Raw genomic sequence first — 24,329 nt, forward strand, 5'->3', positions numbered from 1 at the left:
CAAATATGCATATCGTACGCCAAAAATAGATGTATATGTGTATTTTCGTGAACTGCGATTCGGTTTTAAAACTGAAATAATTTTTGATGTGAAATCCCATATATTAGTATTTTTCTTATTACAGTTACAAACAGAGACAGACGTAAAGTTAGATTTAAATTGATGCATGAAAACATTTTGAGAGACCCAACAGCTGCTCTTTTTATGGGACTGTTTCTGGACTTTATAGTATTAGGTAATGCGTATGTGAACTTTGACAGAAAGGTTAATCTGGTCAACATTTAATCATGAACTTTAGAATGTTCTCGAAAGCCGTCTTTATTCCACCTTTTAGAGTCAATCATACAATTAAGTGATTTGCCATATATATTACGCATGTTCTCCTTCCATCCTAGCATCAGCGTAAAAACACAAAAAATGATACAAATCAATCTCCGTTTTATGAAACGAGGGAATAGTACTACAAGTAAGTATTTAGTTCCGGATACTATCCATGTATTGGATGTTTTAAAAGGCATCGTAAATTTTCGCAAGTCTGGTTACATGATAATCCTGGTTCCGGAAAATAAACGGGTTATAGACGACAAGTACAAATGACTCTAAGTTGTAAGTCATCGTTTTCTTGCGGTTATAACCGCAAAAAATGCTTAGGCTAAGTTTAATCCCCTTATCGTCATCTATAAATCTCTAATCTGGTTCATTCTGAGCTTATCGGACGTGTAACAACGTTATTGTTCTACATATTGTTGTACTCTTTGCAAACCATATAAATTACGTCAAAATAGTAGTAATAGGTTATAAAGAAAAAGCATTAAAACCAGAAGTCTCAATTGCACTTTTGTTAACCAATCGTTCCGATTCAAAACAGTATTCAGCAGAACCAAATATCTACTTAGGATAGAATGAGATATTTTCAACTAAATATAGTGCATATATTAATTGGTTTACGATTAGATTAAATTATTATGCACATTGAACCAAAGTTAAACTTTTTAATGGGATGCGGTGCAGTATCAGTTAATCAGATCAAATGAGGACCTGAAATATGAGACGATGCACAAATGTTATGCGTCATTTACATGAATTTACTGCGTGCTCCATTACGCATTCTTAAATTCAGGCCACTTTAAGTGCAGTTTAAACAAAACATATTTAGCATCACAAGAACTTTAGATTTAAATACTTGTGTGTAAGTCTGCGTCAGAACGATTTGTTATTTTAGATTAAATTAGTGACTCCAACATTTTATTACACAATCTCACAATCACCTGCTTTATCAAATTTCAAAAATAGAAATTAGGGCCTGAACTGGAATGCGTTGCACTCAATTAATCCGACCAGTAGTATCAGACATTAAGTAGTGATGGTGTAGATTGTCTACTGAAATGTATGTAGTTGGCTTTGACACTCTGCCGTATTTAAAAACAAACTAGAGTTAGCCCAAAAATAAATCAGTCGTGCTCGACATGCACTCAGGAATTGCCATTTTATTCCCTGCTTTTGCAAACTATTTACTTGTACATTATGTACGTGTGTAGCAGAAAAGTTCAAAATAATTATATGCATTTCTTTGTGGAATTTAATTTCTTTGTGGCCTCGATAACGGGGTCATTTAACAACGGATAAAGCGATTTAAATCAATACCCCATTATCAAACAAATGCATTACCAAAGCGGGTAATACGCTTGATTCGATTTAAATAACGCTATTAAATTCGTCGTTAACGTAGTTAATGCGAACTTGAAATCATGATCTCCGCAGACCTCATGGAAGGATTGCCATAAATTTTGAAAGTAAACTTTCAGTGAAATTTCATCACATGAAAACAAAATATTCTCAATGTCTGCGACGAACTATGTTCGACGCGTGTGCGCCAGAGTACATTTTTAAGCGAAATCCACTCAGTTGTGTATGTAGACGCGAAAACCAAGAGTTTTTGTTTATCGTTTATCCGAAACAGGCCAAAACCACTCAACTGCTGAGGAGGATAAGCTCTCTCTGCTGAGGAAGCACCTCATCACTGAAATTCAGATAAAAAGTCAGATAGTTAATAGTACAACATACAAAGTTTTTTTTACGTACCAACCGGAACAGGAATTTTTCTCTTTGATGCGATAACCCCAACTTTTCCCTGCTCGCAATTGTACTTTGAGAATTTGCATCTCATGTGCTCATGTACACGCCACTACTACTGGGGGTTCCTTATTACTTATGTACATACATACTTATGTACTTCAGCACGACCAGACTACATCAACCAAAGATGTAGTCGCCCTGGATGTGTTGAAGCATGAGTGATCCCTCCATCCATACTGGATTAGCTGAAGTTTATTATTTGGGAAATCATGTCGCTAAAGTAGATTAGGGTAATCTGTAAAAGTGTTGTGCCGTACCGTACTAATGTAAAACAAAAACAATCCAAAAATGTTGGTGTGGCAGACCTACATGAACTTGGGCGCTTTAGGCATTTCGGAGTTTGAAATTAGATAAAAGACCAGACCTAATCATGCACTTGTAGTATTCTTCTTTTCCTGGTCTTTGGATTAAGGGTTTTTTCTCAAAATACGCGTACAGTTGTCTTTTGCATAAATATCCCAACATCTTCTTGGAACCACTACCAACTTTATACACAATCTAAAAAATATCTCACGTTTCAAATAATACTCGACATTTGGCTTTGACAATTTATCAAATTCCCCTGTGCCGTAAAATCAGTTATTTAAGATGGTAAATTTGTAATTTTCTTATTAAAGAATAACTAAATCATGATTAAGTATCTACAACAAATATCTTCTTGTATTGTAGGAAAACAAAATTCGTCGACAAGCAAGGAAATGTAAGCCATATTTTTTTTAAATCTTTACATTACTTTACCAAATATGGTACATATTTGCATTGATGCTTTAGTTTTGGAGCTGCAGTTCAAAAAGTATGATCCTTCCATGACGGGTGCGTTGCATAAGAAATTCATGAGCGAGATAGTGCAAGTGCTATTGAAGGAAGATCCAGATCTATTTAACGAGGATCAGATTTGGGAGCAGATCGAAAAGAAATCCAAGGGTAAGCCAATAAATCGAGAGCACAAACAGATCCACTTTCCTTAATCTCATTTAGCATTCTTAGAGTTCTCTTCCTTTTAAAAATACGACTCCATAAAATATAACTTTCTTTCATTAAACTGATCGCAACCCATCGTAAAATTTCATATATGGGCCAATAGCCCTTGAGTAACAAACTGCTCCCGCATTCTTTTCATCCATTAAATTTAATTTCCACTTTTTGCAACTATTCCAGATTCAACCTACATCACACTCCGTCGGGGCAGTAAAGAGTTTGTTTTGACACATGGTAATTTAACCAGTATTGTCTCAATGAATCTATCAAATGTATGTAACATTGAAAACCTAGTTCCATTTCAAAATTGTACTCATTGTAGACGAGGAAACCCTGGACTGGACTTCGGTGATGGAAGTGATTGTATTTTTCTTGAAAAAGGTGGAAAAGAAGAACAATGACGGGTTCATTTGTAAACACCTCGTCCGATTGACAGATTTTCCTACTCCTTAGGATTAGTACCCCCGTCATTTTCCAGAGTAATGATATGCATATTTGATGTACGCTTTCTTTACTTTTACGTTTATGGTCTCAGAGAAATTCTTTAAGTGAAAGCACAAACATCTACCGGAAGCAACCACATCATCAAATAGAGTTTTTGCTGCTTGACTGGTTTCCTTTGGTTAGCACCTCGTTTTAAGAATAGGGTTTGCAAAAATTTTTGAGGTTGATGAACAGAAAGAATGAAATAGCACAAAAAAATATTTCAGGTCAAAGAATCTATCTTAATCTAAATATTTACATGTTGCATTTTACGTAGTAACCTCAGCAAGCCTTACAAAACCGACTTGAATAAGAGCGTGTATGGCTGGTTCGTACAAATGATGAAGAAATATGGGCCGTTTAGAATATTGCATATTTATTTGTTTTTGTTTCATCTCAGTTTGATTAGGGAAGTATGTTTTTACTCGCAACTCTTAATATTAAGTTGTCACGTCGTCGGTTAGTAACTTTAGCGGAGGTAAATACTTGAGAGCTCATGGGACGACTTGTGTTTAATATAATTTATGATCATAACAAACATTTATTTTTTATTTTCGAGTATATTAATAGCAATACTATTACCACCTCTATACTTTATTAATAATAATTGACAAGTGCGAATATTAAGCATTAGTTTTAAACTTACACAGCTTTGTTAGAGTTAAAAAATGGTACAATTGTATTTAACCCGGAATGAACGGTTGATTATGAAAATTTTAAATAAAGTTTTTGATTATTGTGACAAACTTGGCACTAATTTCTACATTACTCATTCAACTTGCGCTTCTCATACCATAAATAAATAAATACAATTTCCATGCGTTCATGTGTAAACGCTGGTCTAAAAAATGTGGACCCGAGCCAAACGCCACGCCACACGTCTACATTCATACATATGTCAATTAAGACAAAATACAAGTGATTGAGACCTTTTATACACTTAAATGCATGTAGATTTACATTATTATAACATCAATACTTTGTGAAACTACGCACTTTACGGCATACGCCAATTCTTAAGAGCATGATTTGTCTTCGAAGTGGAAAATTTGGGAAGAAATGTCGTACTTTGTTCCACAGGAATGTGCTTATTATCACTAAAGCTTAAATACACACACAAATCTTAGCTCAGAACTGGACGCTCGAGTATTTTCGTGATGTGTGTACGAGACACCGAATTTATTGCAAGGGTGAAAAGTTAAAGATCTGAAAATTTTAGCAAAATTAACCAGTCCACTTGAGACAGGTGGAAAGGAATTTCATTTTCAATTGATATGAACAATCTGCTAAATTAGAAGGTTAAGAAAAGATAAATAAGTTTCCAAATTTAGACTCGTAATAAATTTTATCGTGACATTGCCGCTTCATAAACCCGTTCCAAACCCAAATAATCAATGGTTATATAGGCATTATTAGTTACCGTAAAAACTCAAATAGTAGCCGGGGGCTACTATTTAAAAAATCAGTGGCAGGGACCGGGCTACTATTTGAGCAAGGCTACTATTTGGGCACGGTCACTATTTATAAAATTACGAAAAAATGCACGGCTACTATTAGCAAACAGCTAGTGTAATTTTGTTTCCAGAATCAAACTCAAATTAAATTTTAATAACAGCACCAAATTCTCCCTTAGATTTGTATTGGATGACAATTCTATAGGTTAGGCCTGCTCTTAATTTTAATAATTTCTCCGATGAGCCGAATTTCGTGTTCAATTCGATTTTGTATACCTGAGATTAAATTGAATTGTGATTTAATTACTTAAATGAGCTTGCTAGGAGATGTCTGGTTGTAGGTATGTACATTGGAAATTGACGAACCTCTATAATTGGAATAAGGCTACTATTTGGGCAGGGCTACTATTTGAGCAAGGTCACTATTTATAAAATTATGAAAACAGGCACGGCTACTATTAGGGCACGGCTACTATTTGAGCAAGGGCTACTATTTGAGTTTTTACGGTAGTCATGAATTGGAAATAAACAGCAGGCCTCAACTCCCCTGTAATCTGTAAGTTGCGCTAAGCGTAGCATGTAATCTGTGAAAAAATTATGGCAGAATTCTTGGGTTGAGACCAAGTGCGAAAAGGTTTGCGTCGCGAGCAAAAACAGAATGAAACAAGTCTCACACGGTTCAAGAAACACTTGTCGATACAGACACGAGCGCTTTGCCATTCGCAAATTCTTTTGAGGTAATAATACGTACGTACATACATACTTAATTATCAACTTATTAAAACATTCAACAATTTAAAAATTCATACCAGAATACGAGAATCATAATAAATGTCGTAAAATTTCTACATATTTATGTATGTATCAGGCTGTAATTAAGTTCCCAAGTGACATGATTTAATCTACATCCATATTCCATATATGTATGCAATGACTCTCTTGACCTCTTTTGTTGCAAATTAATACAATTTTGCACTCGAGTGGTAATTTTTAAAATTAATTTTTAACATTGAAAATATCAATTAGTTTCCCCATTAACATATAATTCTTCCATTAAGCATATTCCATGTGTAGTATCAGAACCTACGGGCATTGTTTCGGCCGGATGCAAAAAGCTAGACTTTCTAGATTGCATAATAGCACATAAAACGCTACAGTTTTTAGAATGAACCATTTAACAAAGTCGAAATATCCCCATTTGATTCGTCACGCATTTGGTTATGATAAATGTCTAACAAGTCTGCGACAACATCTAATGCAATAAAGTTATTCACATGTTACATAATCGCAGTTGTTGATTTTCTGACACTTAAATTTGATTCATTATGAACAAGTGATATGCATCTTAACTCTGTGGGACGTTATTGCGCAAGGTGTAACGATTTAAAAATACGCTCCCATGAACTTGGCTCTTTCTATTTCTTGAACCTATTTTTGTTCCTGCGTCGTGTCTCCTTTCACCATCATTTGACCTTTATTATTAGTACTCATATTTCAAGTTGGTCATATTATGCAAGTTCTAATACAACCTCCTGTTAATATCAATCCTTACTTGATTTTAATGAATCTAATTTTAACCAATGCGGCAAGAAATAAATATTCTAATTTTAGCACTTTTGCTGTTTTTAATGTTCCGTGCTTTAAAAAAATGTTGTGGAAGAACGCGTGCCAGCTCAATTACAAAACTTTAAATAAATTAGACAACGTCGCTGAAGCACAAAGAAATTGCTCCAGGGAGGAGGAGAACAAGAAAAGCCTATTATTTGCACATCCTTTACTGCAATATAGTGTGAAATAAATAACCTTCATGGTCATAATCACGTACTGATATCAATTACCGTATTATGGACCCTTTCATTAAATCAAAACCAGATTGTCTCGTACTTACATACTCGGTACTAAAAAATAAACAATGGCGTTGTGGATTTTATGAAACAAGCGTGTTAAGTTCGACACAAGTTCTTTTGGGAGGTGCAGATAATGAGGAATAATGTGAAAAGGAACAAGGATCCTTCCATGCCTCGCTGAGCCATGTCTTTTAAGGTCGCTTTTGCATGCATTAAATAATAATCGAGTGGGGTTAAGGAATACAGATTTATCCTCGAACAGCGAGTATTTAGAGAGTAAATACGTTCTTATTGTGCAGTACTGGCGAGACCTATATAACTACGATTATTATTTAATGACAATAAGTACAATGTCTGGCTGCACTTCTGGAAATAAAAAGTGGAGGTAATTGTAATGGTGCGATAATGTGTAGAACACCACATGCATGTATATTTAGTACCTGAATTGGCTGACCTGTCACGTAACCCTTCTAACAAAGTAGTAGTGGAGTACTTGCAGAAAATGACAGAACAATCGTGACGTAAGATTTTTTCGCAAAACTTGGAATTAATGTCTGCAAATTCTCATCAGTTTTACTGTCATAAACTACATCCATGTACATATAAAGTAGTAGAAATCTTGCGTTGCAATGTTGTGAAACCATACTTCCTGTACTAAACATTTACCCAAGGTTATAAGATCACTCATCAAATCGGAAGGTGTGTTAAAAATACATACACACACGCATACACGTGCTATGTAGCATCACTTTAATGTATGTTGTCTCTTCTTGAGCTGGTTGTTGACAATAGGAATTGAAAAAATTGCAATAAAAAAAGTGATGCTGATAAATAAGCTGGCTCAGTCGGATTTGACAAATTGGAAATTTCGGAGTACCGAATAAGATGAGTCCGAAGAGATAAATGAAGGAATTCCCTAAGGATCAGTCAGTCGAGAATAAATTCACAATTCTTGTGAAAAACAGCTCATACGTGGGCATCTGCAAATGAAGCACAATGACGTATACATATTACGACGAGCTGACCAGTTTGATCTGGTTACATATTCATTTGCACAAAATGTTGTCGCTCGTAATTGAGCAAAAACACCTTTGGTTTCATGGAATCCGATGCAATTTTGCTTATGAGAATGACAAAGGAAAAATAATCTGAGGCTATGTAAGGAGGAGCTTTGAGTCCTTATGACGTGAGTAAATAATGACTTTAAAAAATACTTATTTGTCTGTCTTTAGCATACAATAGTTTTACTATGTACAAAAATTTATAATTAAACGAACCTCAAACTTGTGGTAGAAAATTCACTTAATTTACAGCAACTGGATTGGAAATTACCTTTACCAAGAAAGAATATGAGAAAAACAAACGAAAAATGCGATTTGGTTACGTCCAGAGAAATAACAATTTAGATGGAAATCCATATAGGCATAAGTGTTAAAGTTACTGCGGTTGCTGATCCATTGATGTGCATAAAATCTAATGGATGGATACTACGACACTACTGCATACTTATTTGGTAGCCGACCACAACTTGTCTTCTTCGCTTGTGGCATTGGGTTTTCACAGTTTTTTGTTGATTATTCTTAAGCGTGATTCGCAGAACTGGAGAAGATGGCAAAATCAAGATTAGTTTAACTTTTAGGGTAAGCTGATTGCGAATTGTTCGCAATCTTTCATAGGTATGTAATAACACTGCAATTTTTTGCACGCTGGATGGGCAAGCTAGTTATTTGGATAGCGTGCCTTAACGCTTGAGGTATGATCATTGCCAACTTCACGTATGTCGTAGTATATGCCTACTAGATCCTAGTAGTACCTGCAGTTTATTACTGCAGAAAGAAACACATATTAAATGTGATAATGAGGCTGGAAAGACTGCATGCATAAGCGTCGACAGTTTAGTTGCGGTTTGTTAGTTGGACGTGAGAAACCAAGAGACTTGCTGTGCTTTGGCAAGTAAAAGTATTTACAAGATGCAAGTGAATTTCTATTTTAGTTTAGGAACATTTCTTTGTTTACTTTGCATATGTCACCACGTGCTTGGCGACACGAATGTAAAGTTACATAATGTTGAGCCACACAAAGGCAAACCTGTGTTAACTCCTCTCAATAAACAACGTGAGGTTTTGGAACCCGAAGGGAAATTTATAGTAGAATGGGAGACAGATTTAGCTAATGAGACGATAACTTTCCAAGTGACTTGCCAAACGACTGGCTTCGTGGGGTTTGGTCTCTCTCCCGGTGGGGGAATGACTGGATCTGACTTAATAATCGGTGATAAATTGATACATAAAATAGAAATCTTAATTTGTCAATTAAAAATATAATAATATATGAATGCAAATTGTCATTAGGCGGAATCGATTCGACTGGCCAATCTTATTTTGCGGTAAATTGCACAATTAAGATTTTTTGCACCAATGTATCAATGCCAGAATGAATGTGGAATTTATCCTTTAATGCAATTAGTATGTAGTATCGATAAGCGTATCGACTTCTTGGCGGCGACATTGTGTCCTTCAACATTGAACACAAAACATGCATTATTCTCTGACTCATACGGCTAAAAATGTGTTCTGATTCGCACGCTTTGTTTTTTATCTTGCTTCTCGATGATCCCGGATCTGTAAAATTTTTTGGGATTTGATGACACAACAGGATTATCATGGGGTCGGGCCAACGGTACCTGTTTTGGATCAGGTCCAGAATTGGGAATTGCTGAGCGCATTTGAAAATTCAACCCATACATCCCTCCGATTCAAGCGAGCACTCGACCCGTGTGATCCTGACGATGTGGCAATCACTGTACTACAATTTATTCTATAGAAAAAAATAATCAAACTCGGGGGCAAATTAATACATTCATATATATCAATTTTAGAATGATACGGTCAATTTTATTTGGGCATTCGGACCCAACGATGGCATGTCATATCACATGGGAGTGCGTGGGAGCGTGGCTGTCAACCCATTAGATCCACCATATCCTGCCGTCGACGTTTCCAGTTTCAAGAGTTGGAAGTTGACGGTCAATCAAGCAATGCCGGCGCCTGAAAAGAGCTTTAGTTATTGGTGCAGTATTCACAGGTACATAAAATTGAATATAAGATATTCAACAAAATTTCAGATCTTTACCAAAATCAATCATAAAATTGACACTGATCTAAACTTGATACAGTTCACCACAGTTCAAAAAGAAAAACCATGTTGTTGGGGTCAGTGAAACAATTATTTACAACAAAATTCATTTGATAAGCAACATCAATTATATACCTGACTTACTTATTTTAAATATTTAGTTTCGTCCACTACTTGTAGGTCCATTGGCAGCAAAAGTAAGTAATCTATCTAGCCGTTCATTTTGTACATTCTACAATGTAATTGTGCATAAATATACATATATACTCTATTTTAGCACACACATCACTTCGTCGTGTATACTTGCAAGACGCCTCCGGGAATTCCAGCCAAAGAAGTATTTTCGCCATTTAGCAACAAAGAAGGAGCAGAGTGTTACACAAAGGAATCGCTAATGAGCAAGCCCTTCCAACTTTGCTCCACGACCTTGTATGTGTGGGGCGTTGGGGGCAAGGTGAGCTTATCAGGATAATTGTTTGCCGAGAACAAGATGCTGTAATAATCCATCGAAATAGTACATGTATACGTTATTCTTCTTGCATAGGAATTTTTCTTGCCGACTCATACTGGATATCCCGTGGGCGAAGGTGAGTTCAACGGAACATGCATTTTATAGTATTTATGTTATGTATCTAACACGCAATAATATGAATCACTTTATGTACCAGATGCAAATGAGTACTACATGCTGGGTTAGTCCATGTCAAAACTATGAAAATCGGATCATGAAAACGGAGATTCTTTTGTACTGCTGTCTCTCTACTTTTGTTATCATAATTGTTGGAGAGGTCAGTAGTAGTGACTCAGGTCTAAATCGCTACAATTTTTTCAGAGGTACATTACGATAACCCTACCCACTTGAAAGACGTTAAATTTGAGACTGGGGTGGAAATATTTTACACGCCAAAATTAAGGTTGGCTAATCAACAACCAGTTTATCATCTGTATATATTTATGTACATATGTACAACTCGTCTATGAGGAATACATGAATGTTTTTTTAGGCAATACGATGCTGGAATGATGACGATTGGGCACACTGTAAGTTCACATAATAATGACGAATTTATATTATAATGAAGCTAATGATAATAATATTATAGGTCCTCGCATCCCTTCTGATTCCTCCCAGGTCTAAAGATTTTATGATCGTGGGTCATTGTGGAAAAGAGTGTACAAACAAAGGGATACCGGAAGGTGGAGAAATCTACCTCTTCAACACGTTGTTACACACCCATCTCGCCGGTATGTCCATAATTACTGCATGGATTTATGTTAAAAATATGTGTGACTTTATTAATGATTCGATTCATAAATGTGCAGGGAGGAAAATGAAACTCAGGCACTTTCGAAATGAGACGGAGCTGCCGTGGGTTTCTTATGACGGTAAGAATAGGCAATTGAAATTGTTTGAAACGAACTTTCTTATAAAATATAACTGTGGCCTCTCTTTTTCAGACCATTATCATTTCAATTATCAGAAAAATAGACCTCTTAGAGAGGAGAGAAAAATCCTTCCTGGAGACAGTTTGACCTTTGGTAAAAATTACAATAAAACTCATAGAATTCGACGAGAATGAAATTAATAGCCGAGTTAATCTTACTTTAGAATGTACTTATGACACGACCTCACGAAATGATGTAACTGTAGCCGGATATTCAACGAGAAATGAGATGTGTGAGACGTAAGCACATAACACATCGGTTTTAAAATTTTGGATCACTCTTTTTGATTGTTAAATTCTTTACATTTTCTTTTAGATTTGCGTGGTATTATCCCAAAGGTGCGTTTGAAGGATGTTCCTCTTTTTATGACATTCAACACTTGTACGATCTGTTTGGCATCAAAGATGTGAAATGGCAAGTGATCAGAAACGGAAATATCAAAATTTAGGTTTCACAACCTAAATAATCAATATTCTTGTCTCTTTTAATGATAAACAGGCTGCCTGGAATTGACTCTGGAGCTCAACCAATCGTACAACAACCAACTTCAATGGCCAATAAAACATTCGGAGAAGCAATACAAGCGTCTGTGACTTGGACCCCAGAGTTGAGGGAAAAGTTGCAAAATATGGTCAAGTTGTCAGATCACGAAGGGGTTTGCAATGTTAAAGAAAAACACCCACCTCCACAGCCCGAGGACTACTACACGCCATTCAATCCTCCACCCCCTCCTCCCAAAATGATTTGGAACTACCCGAAAGTGGACAAGATTTATGAACCACCTCTGAGATGCAATGTTGAAGAAAATATCATTCCAAACTGAATGAGCACACAAATGTGATGATAAACCGTGATACCGAAAAACACAAATAGCAATTGGACAAATTTGAATGCATTCCGATCTTTTCTACTTACAGTTCTACTGGATATGTTAAAACTTATACTTTTCTATTGAATCTTTTTACCAATCTGTGCTATGAAATAAATGCAACTATTTATAAAAAAATATGTTTTATTTATTCAAAGGAATTTAGCAATTATACAAACACTGACATCGCATGCCGAACAGGCCTGTACATCTTCCTCCGCATGGGGCTCCTCGGCCCGTGATGGGGTCAGGATTTTGCCGGCGACAGTTGGAAAGACAAGTCCCAACATTGAAAGGACATCCTCCATTATTCCCATTTCCAAAAAATCCAGTAGTTTGACCTGTGCACATCCCATAAAATTTTAAAATAACACTTAACCAATTAATTAAACAATTATGTATTATCCTTGCCTGAAAGAGTTAGGAGAAACACAGACAATATAATTATTGTTCGTTGTAACGACATCATATTGATTTTACTCACAACTGCATTACTGGAAAGCTATATATTTAAATATTCATAGTGTCAGGCGTTCCGGAGAATGGGTTTCCTTAAATATCAAAATTTATAAATGTCCCAAATTTTAGAGACATATGCACGTTTGCATATGTACATACTTATGCTCTAGTTGGTGAAGGAGTAATTTATCGACGTATGGTGAAAATTCAATCCTTACATATAATATTTGTCCAAAAACCACGAAACAGGTTTTATTTCTCCAAATGTAATAAACAGGAATATTTGCAGATAAATAACCTACATATGCTACATATACCTATTTAAATATATAAGTACAAATACAAAATTGTAAATTCTGTCATAAATAATGTCCTCATTTTGATAAAATTATGTCTACCAAACTGGAAATGTGTAAAATATGGAGGGTATTGATATAATTAATTTCACATGTCGCACATAAGGCACAGCACTCATTTTTTGCACCGTTGTTAAAGAATAAAGATTGATTATCATATGTATATAGGAATGATGGAATATTGCTATTATTCGTTGCACATTGGTATGTGGCACATTTCATGATATTTGTATCATGATTTATTGATGATTAAACATCAATTTAAACATCCTCTGTGGGCCTCTGGAACTCACTCAGAGCGAGGATCGGATTGGACCGCTTTTGGCTTCCACGCCTGACAATGGCACGAATTTCCTCAGGTCTTTCTTTCCGAACGAGTGGTTTCTTCTCTGGAGGTTTCATCTTCCAAATGAAGTTCGTTGCACGTCCTCCGATTGGAGCATCATTCTTTGAAAACTTTGCGGACGCGACATATGAACATTTAACGGTCGCAACCACGGCGGTCATCAAGTTCTTTGCAGCTTGAATTAATGAAGTTGCAGAGTCCAGCTAATGGTTTTAAATTGATTAATAATTTCTATTTCCATTGACATGAAAATTAAAATTATTCGGAAAAATGCGTATACCCCGGACAGCACTAAATCTCCAGAAATATTCTGTACGTCAGCTTTAACCTTGGACGTAATGTTCAACTGGTGACAGTACAATGCAATTTGACCAAGGTAAGCCAATAAATCGTTCTTGGTGGAGGACTCTGGACAATGATCTCCAATCTGTCTGGCGTATTTATCAAGCTTTGTACCCAACTCGGAAATCTTTTTTGCGGCATTGATAACATCTGTAGCAAAGTGAGCATATTTTAATGAATAAATTAAAAATATATAAAAATTATATAATAGCATTGCAAGTTTATAAAAGGTTTCATGCATACCCATTGTAGTTTTCAGTGGACCTCGTCCCCTGTCATGCAAAATGTTAATTATTACAAAGTATTTTGTCTTTTTGAAATTACTTATTGATTGATTGCATAATTGGTTGACTACCAGGTGAAGTCTGTCATTTCCATCATGATGACACACATATGCTTTGCCAGAACGATAATATCATTGCCACTGTCATCCCATTTTGTAACTTCACGGTCAAACTTTTGTTTTTCATTCCGGAAACTTTCAACTTGTTGAACAATCTTTTTCTTTTCTTCTTCAGGCAGCTTTTCCAATAATTCCTGTAAATCAAATATTTCTGGCATTAGTGGTGGGGCAATATTTCTTCAGGTTTTCTAGGCACATAAACAGTTTAAAAATATTTATCTACCCTGCGTTGCAGACGTTCATCCACAATTTGGCTCCCTGTCACCCCACTAACTATAATTTATTAAACAAAGGCACTTGTAATTTTAATATATAATTGCTTCTCAATATTGTTAATTGCATTGAGCTTTTTATACTTTTGCTTCCTGTCTCAGTTCGTTCATCGATAACTACGTCCTCTGGATCTAATTCGTCATCATCCTGCAAGAAAGAAATGCATATTAAATAATGCACAGATAATACATAGTTTAAGAAAACATGGAACAAAATCTTTATATGTATAAGGATGTGACATAATAATCACCCTGTTCAACAATACTGCTCGCCGAATTTCTCTAATGCCATCATAAACTCTGCTTGAAGCATCAATAAACTGAAAAAATAATTGGTTTATATTCATCAATTCATACAACACACATGCCACATTTTGTGCATAGCCTAGCTTGTCTTATTTTCATCACCTCATTTTCGTCAACATCCTTGGCTGGGTTAGAAGATAGTGCGTCCACCGCAACTTCTACCTAAATATTATATAAATGAGATGATGTAAATTGTTTTTTAGATTGTAAATAGATTCTAAAGGGACTGTAATGCTAAAATATATGGTGCAGGCTTTATACAGAAATTATAACTTATGCACTTACCTTTGTGACGAAGTTTGGCATCACTGAAAATTAAAACCACATAAAATTATAATATTATAGTATCTCAATATTTCATAGCAAGGTTCATTTGCCTTTACCTTGTTCTCGTAAATCTTTAACAGCATCCAAAACATAATCTGTATAATGGCCAGGTTCGTATTCATTCATTTCTAAGAAAAAACACATTCATGTCATTTCAGGACTAAATGGAACGAATAATGCCACATAAGATTGAAGGGTCAAAGTTTAGAATGGACTTGGGTACTTCGGAGATGGCATTTATTTACAAAGCCTTAGATCAATAGCCGCCTTTCAAGATTAATTATATACCTGACGTAACGACATCGGTAACTCTTGAGATCCGTCCTTGAATTGCCCCTGCTGTCCTGTCAAGAGTTTCAGGATCTTGTTCTTGTACAGCCGCAATACATTTGTTTACGTCTTCCAATATATGGTTTTCTGAACGATAAGATTTGTTTCATCATTCTTCATGTGCATTCAATGTTAACACATTTTTTAATTTATGCATGCGTACCAGTTACGGCAAGTAAATCGTCGATAATTACGATGTCATCTACAGCTTCTGTTAAAATTCGAGTCTGGTTTTCCCATGTACGCCGAAAAGTTTCCATATTATCCAGAGCCGGCTATGATGACCAAATTGAAATGATTAATTCTTGAAATATTTGAAAGGATCCACTTATCTTACCTTCGACTTTGGACGTGCTGCGAGAATTTTTGCTGCATTGATAACTTGGGGGCACAGACTTTCAATCTGAGATGCCGCGTGACGCACCTGAAGATTCAACAATGAAAAATCAATTAATGAAAATTGCTGCATGAAGGTGCGACATAGATATCATGATGCTCGAAATGAAAATATTTCTAAAATTATTATTCTAATAATTATTCCAACAATACGCACCATTTTGACCCCATCCTCCTTGTCAGACATACTGCAGCAAAGATTGGCAACCTAAATTGTAAATATACAATTAATATTTCAAATTGCGAAATAAAGCTATTAATTATATAATACCTCAACTAGCTTCCGAGCATGTTCACTAAAAACTTGGGCATATTCCTCGACTTCCTTTTCATTTCCTGCCTTTGCTGTAAATTGAGGAACGCGAAATCACACGAATTTATTAGATTCAAGCAAATAATTAGTACGTGGTTGTACACAGAACATCATATAAATGTGTGTAAGTTTTATCAGTCTGTCATATGAATTGCATATGAATCTGCTTACCTGCTTCGATAAGAATGTGAAGAGGTGTGTTGGTATCCAGAAAACTAGAGCCAAGAAATTAAATATTTAAAATTATTATATTTTTAGCATTTTGTTAAATAATATGTAGATTAGATAAACGTTAGTGTACCTATCGCATACATGATCCACGACCGCTTTTCGTAACTGACGCCGCAAATCCTTTGTTTTCTTGTTCATGTGTTCGGCTGCACGTTCTAAGTCGTCACTTCTGTCTTTCTTTCCGGTCTAAAACAAGTATGAAATGGGTGTTCATAAATAAATAATGCTGAAATACTGACTGAAAAATATTTTGTAAACTCACGTTTGCCATATACTCTGAAAGTAAATCTTGTAAGGCTTGACGCACGGCATTGCACTCTGCAATAATCCTTTCCCTACGGTCATCCCTGGTCGAAGAACTATCTGCCATTAAGGCAGCCCCACTAATGATCGATTCCAACTGTTCTTCCAAAGTTTGCCTTGTCCTGTAGATATATTTGATTAACACTACATGCCACAAGGAGGGTAAATTATTAGGCAATGTAATCTATTTACCGGCGTTCGTTATACTCCAACGGGTTCATATATATATTTTTCTAGGGTGACCATAACCATACGCAACGTAAGAGAAAATATTTACTGTATATGAAGTTCTAAAAATATTTTACGTTCATACATCGAGGTCATTCAATGCAGCGGCCAGCTCTCCAGGTCCATAACTTTGTTGCGTTTGAGTGGATGCATTCCCTTGTCCTTTGGCAATATCTGATTAATTGTTCAATTAATTAAGAGAAATTAATTTTGGCACCAAAATACCCTTCGTAGCAATCTGTCCTTTGGTTTTTGATATTGCATGCATGCATCAAATATATATATGTACATATTTACCTGATATTGTATTCACGGCTTCACAAACTTGACGCAATACAAAATCTCGGTTAGCTTTAGCAGCTGCAAGTTAAGAGAATTTATATTATAAAAAACCTAGAAGCCATGACATGCACACCTTTTAAATAATTTGAGTAAATGGAAAAACGATGACTGTAAAACTCCTTACCTGCAAGTTCTGGATGCCGTAAATAGACCTTGGATGCGGCTGTACCATGAAAATAATACTATTAGCAAAAGCGCAGTACTAACAATAGCTTGAGATTTATATATATTTATGCCTGCTTACTCATCAACATTGTAGAATGCTTTTTTAAAAGTGCTCGGGCCGCAGCCAGGTCGTCCCTTTGCTGAGGGTCTCGAAGTTCCTGCTGTCGTCTAGCTGCCTCTCGCAAAAGACCAGTTGCATTTCGTCCAAAGTCTCTCAACCCATCCATAAGTTCCGCTTGATTGGAAGCATTTTTCAACCGTTCCAAATCATCCTGAAGTAAAGATCGAGTACCATCCTTAAATCATCCATCTCCATTAAAATAGATCCTAATATAAAATACCTCTACAATTCGCAAGGATTTTAAAAGGAGGTGGACATCCACCATGTCTGCAAGAATGAGGAGGCGTGTCACGGCCAAAAGCAACGCTCTGGCAGAACGCACCTAGTTAAGAACACGAAAAATTTTGTTTTTTAAAGTTTGAGAATGTAAGGTCCATTACGGGACGCACCATATTTCCTCGTTTTTGAGACGAACATGGATCTTCGGCAAACTCTCTGGATGTCTCCGTCATTTTATTCCCACTGTTTCGAACCTCGTCGACGGCCATCATCATTTCCTTCTTGATGTCAGGATTCTCATTTGCAATCAGTTCCCCATTTTTGATAAAGTTGTCCGTGGCCTTTTCCACCAATGCTACTAGCACGTGAGCCCTCTGTTAAATTATTCATTCTAATATTAAACACCTTTATAACTTGAATGGATTTTTACACTGACAACTGGTGAGTTGTGAGACTATTCTCAACAATTACCTTGGAACGACCCTTTTTCCTCGAAGAATCCGTGTTGACTAGAGTGGTGACCTGTACGATGATTAATTCACAAATGATTGATTCCTCATTTAGTACATACTTAAACGGTGTGTGGGTATAAAAGTTACCTTCATGACCAAGGGTTGCAAAGCCATTTCCACGGAACGGGTTTTAATTTCCAGATCCTTTGCATCCCATTTCAGTTGCACGCCTCCAATTGTGTGCACCATCTCGTTCTCGTGGTGCCCGTGACGGAGCATTTCCGTGACTTCTCAGGTCACAGAGTTTCGCCTAATCACAAATATTCAGCTTTAAATCACACGTTATTCCGGATAATCTCATCAATGACTTTCAACAGCGCAAAAACTTTTAATAGTGCCAGTATTTATGATAAATACAAATACTTAACGTATGTAGCTCAGGCACGGAACACAAGAAAATGCACAATTTCAATCAAGTATGATGACTTCACCGTCATCCTTTTATCCAATGAATGACGAATACGAATGTACATGTGTTATTCATGCCGTTTTCTTGGATCCGTTTAATGTATATCATAATATGCATACGATGACTATGCCATATGCTCCTATTAACAAAGGTGTATTAACTCAGTCAATGTGAGATATATGTACACCAAAAACTTCACAATGACTAATGTACAGATATTATACCATGAGCTCCTTCATTCCTTTACAACAATAATGTCACTCACTATCTTTAACGGAAGAGGATTTCCACTCAACTAGTCGCCACTAAAAACACGTAGTATGTAGTATTTAGTGCATTCAATTGCACATTCCTTCCGTCTGTGTATTACACTTGGGATTAGCTTTACTTTCTTCCAAGTCTGATGAATGAATTAGAAATCGGCATCTTAAATCTTATTCCACAAACGTACTCGCAACATGTTCCCTAGTCATAACAAACTAGATAAATCTCAGTGCATGCATGTAAGGAGTGTGTCGATTAGATTTGTAAGTAAAAGCTCAGTTTGCAAGCCATTAGTTAGTAATATTCCACCACATACTTTTTTACTGCAGTAAAGTGAATAAACAAGACTCAGATTTTGACTTACTACGATTTGAATGTCCACTTGCTATCCTTCAAGCAGTAGTTCACCACAGAAGTATTTGTGTAGGTAAGAAAAATCAGGGACTTATTTTCTCCCCCTTCTTCTGCAATTGTCATTAACTCTGGATGGACTATTTTAAACTTAAACTCAAGAATGTTATTCACAACAACAAGAACTAGATGTATTCCCAACGAGTGTCGACATTTCTTGACAGAAAGGTTTCTAACAAGCTGAAAGAATTGCAAATGGTTTTTAAACGCTGAATGATCAACTGACTACTATATCATCTATGCATGTGTATGATAGAAGTAGGAATGTATGTATATCCACCTCCCCCAACAATCAGCCAAAGGAATGAAATCATGGGATGAAAAGGATGAAGCATCATCTCTGCTTCATGCTGAAGACGTTCTTTAACAAACCGGACCTGTTGCATTTCTTTGAGAGAGATGTGCAGAGCAAAATGAATTAAAACTATCTATCTCACAACATACAACTAAAGTAATACGTTGGATGCGAAGCAGAGTTCCTCCTTGTGTGACTTGGCAAAAAATGGTGAATGCTTCAACAATAGGAATCCAGCTTGACTATGGGCTCTGTGCTATGAGAAAGTCATCTTCAAGTCTGAGATCGTGAGTAGCCCTGTAAACCTCACTTGCTTGGGGTTCCACAATATAATAATGTAATAACAAGGGTAAAACCATTGATGATGGTAAACCATGAATAATATGCAACGGAACCAACCGCAGGTATAATAAATACTGATTCATAGTTACGTGTGCACATACCGAAACATACTAAGGAAGGGTTCCTAAAGAAATGCCAACTATCTGAGCACAAGATACACTAATATATTTTTAAAACCAACCATACATAATTCTTCCGAGATCATTTCTTTGAGAGTTGAGATGGTGTTCACCTCCTTTTCCCACTTGCAATAATTCTCCCAAACCCATTCCAAGTTTAATCCGATGCACATGCATAAGTGATCTGTCTTTTCCCCAATTATAATCTCAATGCAAGTGTTTGTATTCATTATAGGCTTTCATGGTGAATGCACAAACTCGAATGGCAAAAACCCTTGTGGGATATCTTTAGCTATATTTTACAAATTATAAGCATATTGCATGAATTTTATCAAGTCATTGCAACACTGGGAGCAAAATGTGTATTAGCGAGAACAAAATACACAGAGGAAGCATAATTCGTATTCGATAACTTTGTAAATGTGTCCCCGACATCAAAATTAAGGTCTCAATGTTCAAAGTGCCTTCCAAAGGCCCTTCCAATTTCTTGTCTAGGTCAGCTTTGACCGCAAATCAAAACTTGAATCACCTTACCATAAGCTACATACATACATATGTACATAGTTGAAGTAGTATCATCCTAATGACGAGCTCTTCATAGACTTCTAACCCATACACATAAATCAATGTAATTCGTAGTAACTAATTATAGTGCATGCGTCGGGAAGAATAACAATAATTGAAAGTCTTTAGACATCGACTGACGACATCGTTTCGATGCACCCACTAGTGTAGATATTTGATAAGTGATTGCCTGATTGGCTGAAAATAATTGTAGTATTGTTACTTACCGACGAAATAATGTTCCTCAATCTTTGAAGAACAAACTATCTATTAGTATATGTATCTTCAAAATAACCTGTGTAAGTAAACCGTGTTATGATCGATGTGGAATTATTTAGGAATTGCTCGTATGACAGTTCAGTCCGTGAGGTAATAATGGTGGTAGAAAAGCAACTTACTTTTGTGGGCCTAAGTCAAACAAATCGTCATTGTAGTTCACAAACAGTGATTATTCGTCACCACCAAAGTTAACGATTTGCTACACCCAGCTTAATATGATACATACCATTTCCCATTCCTTATGAACGATATGTTGTTAACACACCCGAATTTGTGTTACAATATATCATGACATAGATACATATACAGAATTATGCATCACATCCCGTGTATTGCATACACATACATCCAGCATTGGAAGATTTTGCATGATTGTAATGCAGTTGTGGTCGAGGCATTGGGAGAATTAAAATAGTCACCAAAATGTATCAGATAAGTACAGGTTAAAACTGTATGCAGGCGGTAAGCACGCTAATACGGGGGTGAAATAGGTAATGATGCATAACAAAATTGTTCTGGTTTATTACACGTCTCTCGTCCAGTGCAGTGATGCGACGACTTGGATGTACATAAATACTCTGGAAATGATGATCCATACATAGTCTCGCATTTCCGGCACGTTTACACCATCATCACACTCATGTAATGCATCAAATTCTACTACGGGTGATGTCACTTTCACGTGAATTATATTAGACATCTCAGCGTAAGAAATTAGATAAATTGCGATTACTTATATTTCATGAGTGCATTTATTTTTTCAGTCAACTTAAATAAGTATTAGTAATTAGTATGAGTTACTGTAAATTTCGGCATGATCCCACAAGTGTAAACTTAAAACTTTGATCACAAAGGTCAAAAGTACTTATCTGCCGACAAAATCCTCGTTGACGATTGTTAATGTCTTAGACAGGTAAAAGGGGACAATTATGTCTGAAAAAATTTGAGGCGGCCAAAAAACTTCGTGAATATATTTTTTTTACTTTGCAGTATTTTTTATCGGATGCCGATGCGACTTGTCCCTAGAAGAAAATTGAGTTCCCGTTTGGCCGTGTACGATTTTTTTGATTTGCTTGGCCATGATATTTTTTCGCCAAGGACAGGTTTAAGGTCTAAAAGCGCTGCGAAAAATCGAAAACTGAAATATACATTTGCATATAAACAGTTTGGCCAACCTGTCATACTGTCGGCTATACTTTTGACCTTTGTGATCGAAGTTTTAAAGTCTAAACCTTGGGGGATTATGTCGAAATAAAAATTTTATCATTGTAGCTACATACATAGATATGTGTTACATACTTACATATATGCCATAATCCGTAGCAAGTGTAAATATGTATAACTCAAAAATCTTTTGGCGTACTTGGATGCAAAATAAATTCAATCATGACCAAAATACTGAATATGACAATGCATAAATTGAGTCCAGCCAAGGATAAAAGAACTTGCATCAATCGATCAAAATTGGTTTCAGCCAACAGTTTGCTGAACATAATGATTGAAACCATCGCACAAAGCATGTGAACTAGAGTCCAGATTTTTGTCGCCGTATGACTGCCCTGTAATTAAATGAAGTTAGTCCATATTATGCAGCTAGTCACTTTAACTTGATAACTTAAATACAGGGTCAGGCGCGTAAGATATAACGATTTTGGCCTTGAATAACCCCGGAACGGTTTGTCGTAGCGGGTCAAAATTTTGAACAGACGAGCATGTTATCCTCAGATGGGTGTATGCAAAATTTCAACTCTCTACTTTGAAAAATGCCTCCCCCACAGTCCCCAGAAGCTGAGACAGTCATTTCAACTTGTTCCAAAAAAATTTTCGCCGATGTTTTCAAAAAAATTTATTTAAATTTTCTGTTGAGGAATTGGAGTGAGTTATTGGTGACAATTGACGAAGAACTATTTTCCCTACAAGTTACTAATTGGGTTCGAAGAGCTTACTACACGACAAATTCCGAAAACAATTCACGCAATTTGGTGCTTCCGCGTAAGGAGAACTTTTTATAACAGTTTATGCTGGTGGGTGCAATGTCGGGTCCTGGTATCCTCCCACTTATCAAAGTCCCTCAAAAAGTGAAGATATCTGCAAAGTATGATGTGGACCGTGTATTGAAACCACTTTTAGAATAACATTTTCCTAAATTGCACGGTAAAAAAATAAATAAGGTGATTTTTCATCATGACTCAGCGACTTCGAAAACGACAACGTTGACTCAAGATAATGCAAACGACCTTGAACCTAGAATGGGGATAAAAATCATTTCGAATAGTGAAATACCTGTAAAATCTCCTGATATAAGTCAAATGGACTTATTTGGGTTCGAATACTTGAAAAGAATATTTTTTCTGCGGAGACCGAATTTTTTAGACGGAGTTTGAAACGAGTTGAAATGACTGTCTCACCTTCTGGGGGCTGTGGGGGAGGCATTTTTGAAAGTAGAGAGTTGAATTTTTGCACACGGCTATCTGAGGATAACATGCTCGTCTGTTCAAAATTTTGACCCGCTGCGACAAACCGTTCCGGGGTTATTCAAGGCCAAAATCGTTATATTGTAAGCGCCTGACCCTACTGTAAGTGTATACAATATTATATATTTACCTCTTTGCATAAAAGCCAAATTGAGACCAGAGCAGAGCTGAGACCGGTAAAGAGTAGGTAACGAGTGGGGTCGACCTTACCAAGACCCTCCTCATCTTTTCCATGCAAATGCATGCACAGGAAAGTGAGGCAAGTGATGAACAAACCAGACACCTGTCACCATTAACAGACTGATTAGTTACATCCCATCTACCTACTTCTCAAGTTACAAATTCATACGCAAGAAATGACCCCAATGATTCTTATTCCTTGAGGCTGAGGGATGCAGCAGGTCGGGGTCTCGTTCCGGAATGACGAAGTAGTGAGTAAATTATCATCTTCCTCCGTGTCTCCTCCAATATTTCCTCCACTAATCATTTTTTGGCCACTATTGATTTTGAAGTAGGATGTAGATTATGGAAAATGACCTATTTTTGCACTGATTTGAAGAAAAGAAGGGAACAGCTGGACGGATTGGACTGTACATGTGACAACAAGGCTGCGTAATTAGGTGTCCAATGTGACTTTCTTTTCGGGCAGAGAAAAGGAGAGAAAGTTTGCAACACTTTCTTTCACTCACCCCTGATTTCTCCTCATACGTCACCTCGTGATACATATATGTACATATGTATGTACATATATGTACACATTGCATGCGCAACGCTGAAAAGTATTATGTACATGTCAAACTCTTTCAGTGTAGCTTGTCTCCGTCATGCAGTGAAACCTTACCAAAAGATAACCT

General features: G+C 36.3%; 4 protein-coding genes across 7 annotated transcripts; 2 read left to right on the forward strand and 2 right to left on the reverse strand.

Moving 5' to 3' along the window:
- Positions 1–2,412: 2,412 nt before the first annotated feature.
- Positions 2,413–4,343, forward strand: LOC110858281. The gene is made up of 5 exons (XM_022106986.2): positions 2,413–2,727; positions 2,806–2,836; positions 2,908–3,060; positions 3,295–3,348; positions 3,437–4,343. The coding sequence occupies exons 1-5, from the start codon at positions 2,725–2,727 to the stop codon at positions 3,565–3,567; spliced, it is 372 nt and encodes a 123-aa protein (XP_021962678.1). The 5' UTR covers positions 2,413–2,724; the 3' UTR covers positions 3,568–4,343.
- Positions 4,344–8,786: 4,443 nt separating this feature from the next.
- On the forward strand, positions 8,787–12,485 carry LOC110863489 (DBH-like monooxygenase protein 1). The gene is made up of 17 exons (XM_022112815.2): positions 8,787–9,169; positions 9,250–9,284; positions 9,554–9,700; positions 9,777–9,982; positions 10,074–10,110; positions 10,195–10,230; positions 10,311–10,487; positions 10,578–10,620; positions 10,702–10,725; positions 10,866–10,947; positions 11,038–11,074; positions 11,137–11,278; positions 11,357–11,419; positions 11,492–11,572; positions 11,643–11,718; positions 11,795–11,893; positions 11,978–12,485. Exons 1-17 carry the CDS (start codon positions 8,869–8,871, stop codon positions 12,300–12,302), a joined length of 1,911 nt encoding a protein of 636 aa, XP_021968507.1. The 5' UTR covers positions 8,787–8,868; the 3' UTR covers positions 12,303–12,485.
- Positions 12,486–13,030: 545 nt separating this feature from the next.
- On the reverse strand, positions 13,031–21,167 carry LOC110863488 (catenin alpha). 4 transcript variants are annotated; one of them, XM_022112812.2, is made up of 29 exons: positions 21,121–21,167; positions 20,950–21,017; positions 18,406–18,568; positions 18,278–18,328; positions 17,977–18,180; positions 17,808–17,909; positions 17,546–17,738; positions 17,426–17,464; positions 17,257–17,319; positions 17,045–17,133; positions 16,924–16,964; positions 16,691–16,853; positions 16,499–16,614; positions 16,369–16,412; positions 16,156–16,229; positions 16,042–16,092; positions 15,826–15,912; positions 15,652–15,763; positions 15,447–15,575; positions 15,215–15,286; positions 15,117–15,139; positions 14,934–14,993; positions 14,777–14,845; positions 14,610–14,673; positions 14,477–14,526; positions 14,206–14,387; positions 14,094–14,122; positions 13,789–14,000; positions 13,031–13,711 (listed from the first exon to the last, which is right to left on the reverse strand). In XM_022112812.2, exons 3-29 carry the CDS (start codon positions 18,535–18,537, stop codon positions 13,424–13,426), a joined length of 2,739 nt encoding a protein of 912 aa, XP_021968504.1. In that variant the 5' UTR covers positions 18,538–18,568; positions 20,950–21,017; positions 21,121–21,167; the 3' UTR covers positions 13,031–13,423. The 4 variants fall into 4 exon arrangements, with proteins under 4 accessions (XP_021968504.1, XP_021968502.1, XP_021968505.1 ...); XM_022112810.2 differs by lacking the exon at positions 21,121–21,167 and having other exon boundaries at positions 20,950–21,104; XM_022112813.2 differs by lacking the exons at positions 20,950–21,017; positions 21,121–21,167 and adding an exon at positions 19,356–19,634.
- A 563-nt stretch (positions 21,168–21,730) lies between these two features.
- On the reverse strand, positions 21,731–24,184 carry LOC110863492. The gene is made up of 3 exons (XM_022112820.2): positions 23,825–24,184; positions 23,606–23,758; positions 21,731–22,560 (listed from the first exon to the last, which is right to left on the reverse strand). The coding sequence occupies exons 1-3, from the start codon at positions 23,960–23,962 to the stop codon at positions 22,345–22,347; spliced, it is 507 nt and encodes a 168-aa protein (XP_021968512.1). The 5' UTR covers positions 23,963–24,184; the 3' UTR covers positions 21,731–22,344.
- Between the last annotated feature and the right edge of the window lie 145 nt (positions 24,185–24,329).

The sequence above is a fragment of the Folsomia candida genome, unplaced genomic scaffold, assembly GCF_002217175.1.
Source record: "Folsomia candida strain VU population unplaced genomic scaffold, ASM221717v1 Fcan01_Sc001, whole genome shotgun sequence".
Taxonomy (NCBI): domain Eukaryota; kingdom Metazoa; phylum Arthropoda; class Collembola; order Entomobryomorpha; family Isotomidae; genus Folsomia; species Folsomia candida.

Bases quoted from the DNA above. Each gene is read 5' to 3' on its own strand.
- LOC110858281 (XM_022106986.2), top strand. The intron at 2,837-2,907 runs GTAAGCCATATT...TTGATGCTTTAG, and splicing joins TCGTCGACAAGCAAGGAAAT to TTTTGGAGCTGCAGTTCAAA. The intron at 3,349-3,436 runs GTAATTTAACCA...TACTCATTGTAG, and splicing joins AGAGTTTGTTTTGACACATG to ACGAGGAAACCCTGGACTGG.
- LOC110863489 (XM_022112815.2), top strand. From the start codon at position 8,869: ATGCAAGTGAATTTCTATTTTAGTTTAGGAACATTTCTTTGTTTACTT. The intron at 9,983-10,073 runs GTACATAAAATT...AACTTGATACAG, and splicing joins TATTGGTGCAGTATTCACAG to TTCACCACAGTTCAAAAAGA. The intron at 11,075-11,136 runs GTAAGTTCACAT...ATAATATTATAG, and splicing joins TGATGACGATTGGGCACACT to GTCCTCGCATCCCTTCTGAT.
- LOC110863488 (XM_022112812.2), bottom strand. From the start codon at position 18,537: ATGCTCCGTCACGGGCACCACGAGAACGAGATGGTGCACACAATTGGA. The intron at 17,134-17,256 runs GTAAATATGTAC...ACAATTAATCAG, and splicing joins AGCCGTGAATACAATATCAG to ATATTGCCAAAGGACAAGGG. The intron at 15,913-16,041 runs GTGCGTATTGTT...TTGAATCTTCAG, and splicing joins AGGAGGATGGGGTCAAAATG to GTGCGTCACGCGGCATCTCA.
- LOC110863492 (XM_022112820.2), bottom strand. From the start codon at position 23,962: ATGATTAGTGGAGGAAATATTGGAGGAGACACGGAGGAAGATGATAAT. The intron at 23,759-23,824 runs GTATGAATTTGT...TAATGGTGACAG, and splicing joins TCATTGGGGTCATTTCTTGC to GTGTCTGGTTTGTTCATCAC. The intron at 22,561-23,605 runs GTAAATATATAA...ATTTAATTACAG, and splicing joins TTTGGCTTTTATGCAAAGAG to GGCAGTCATACGGCGACAAA.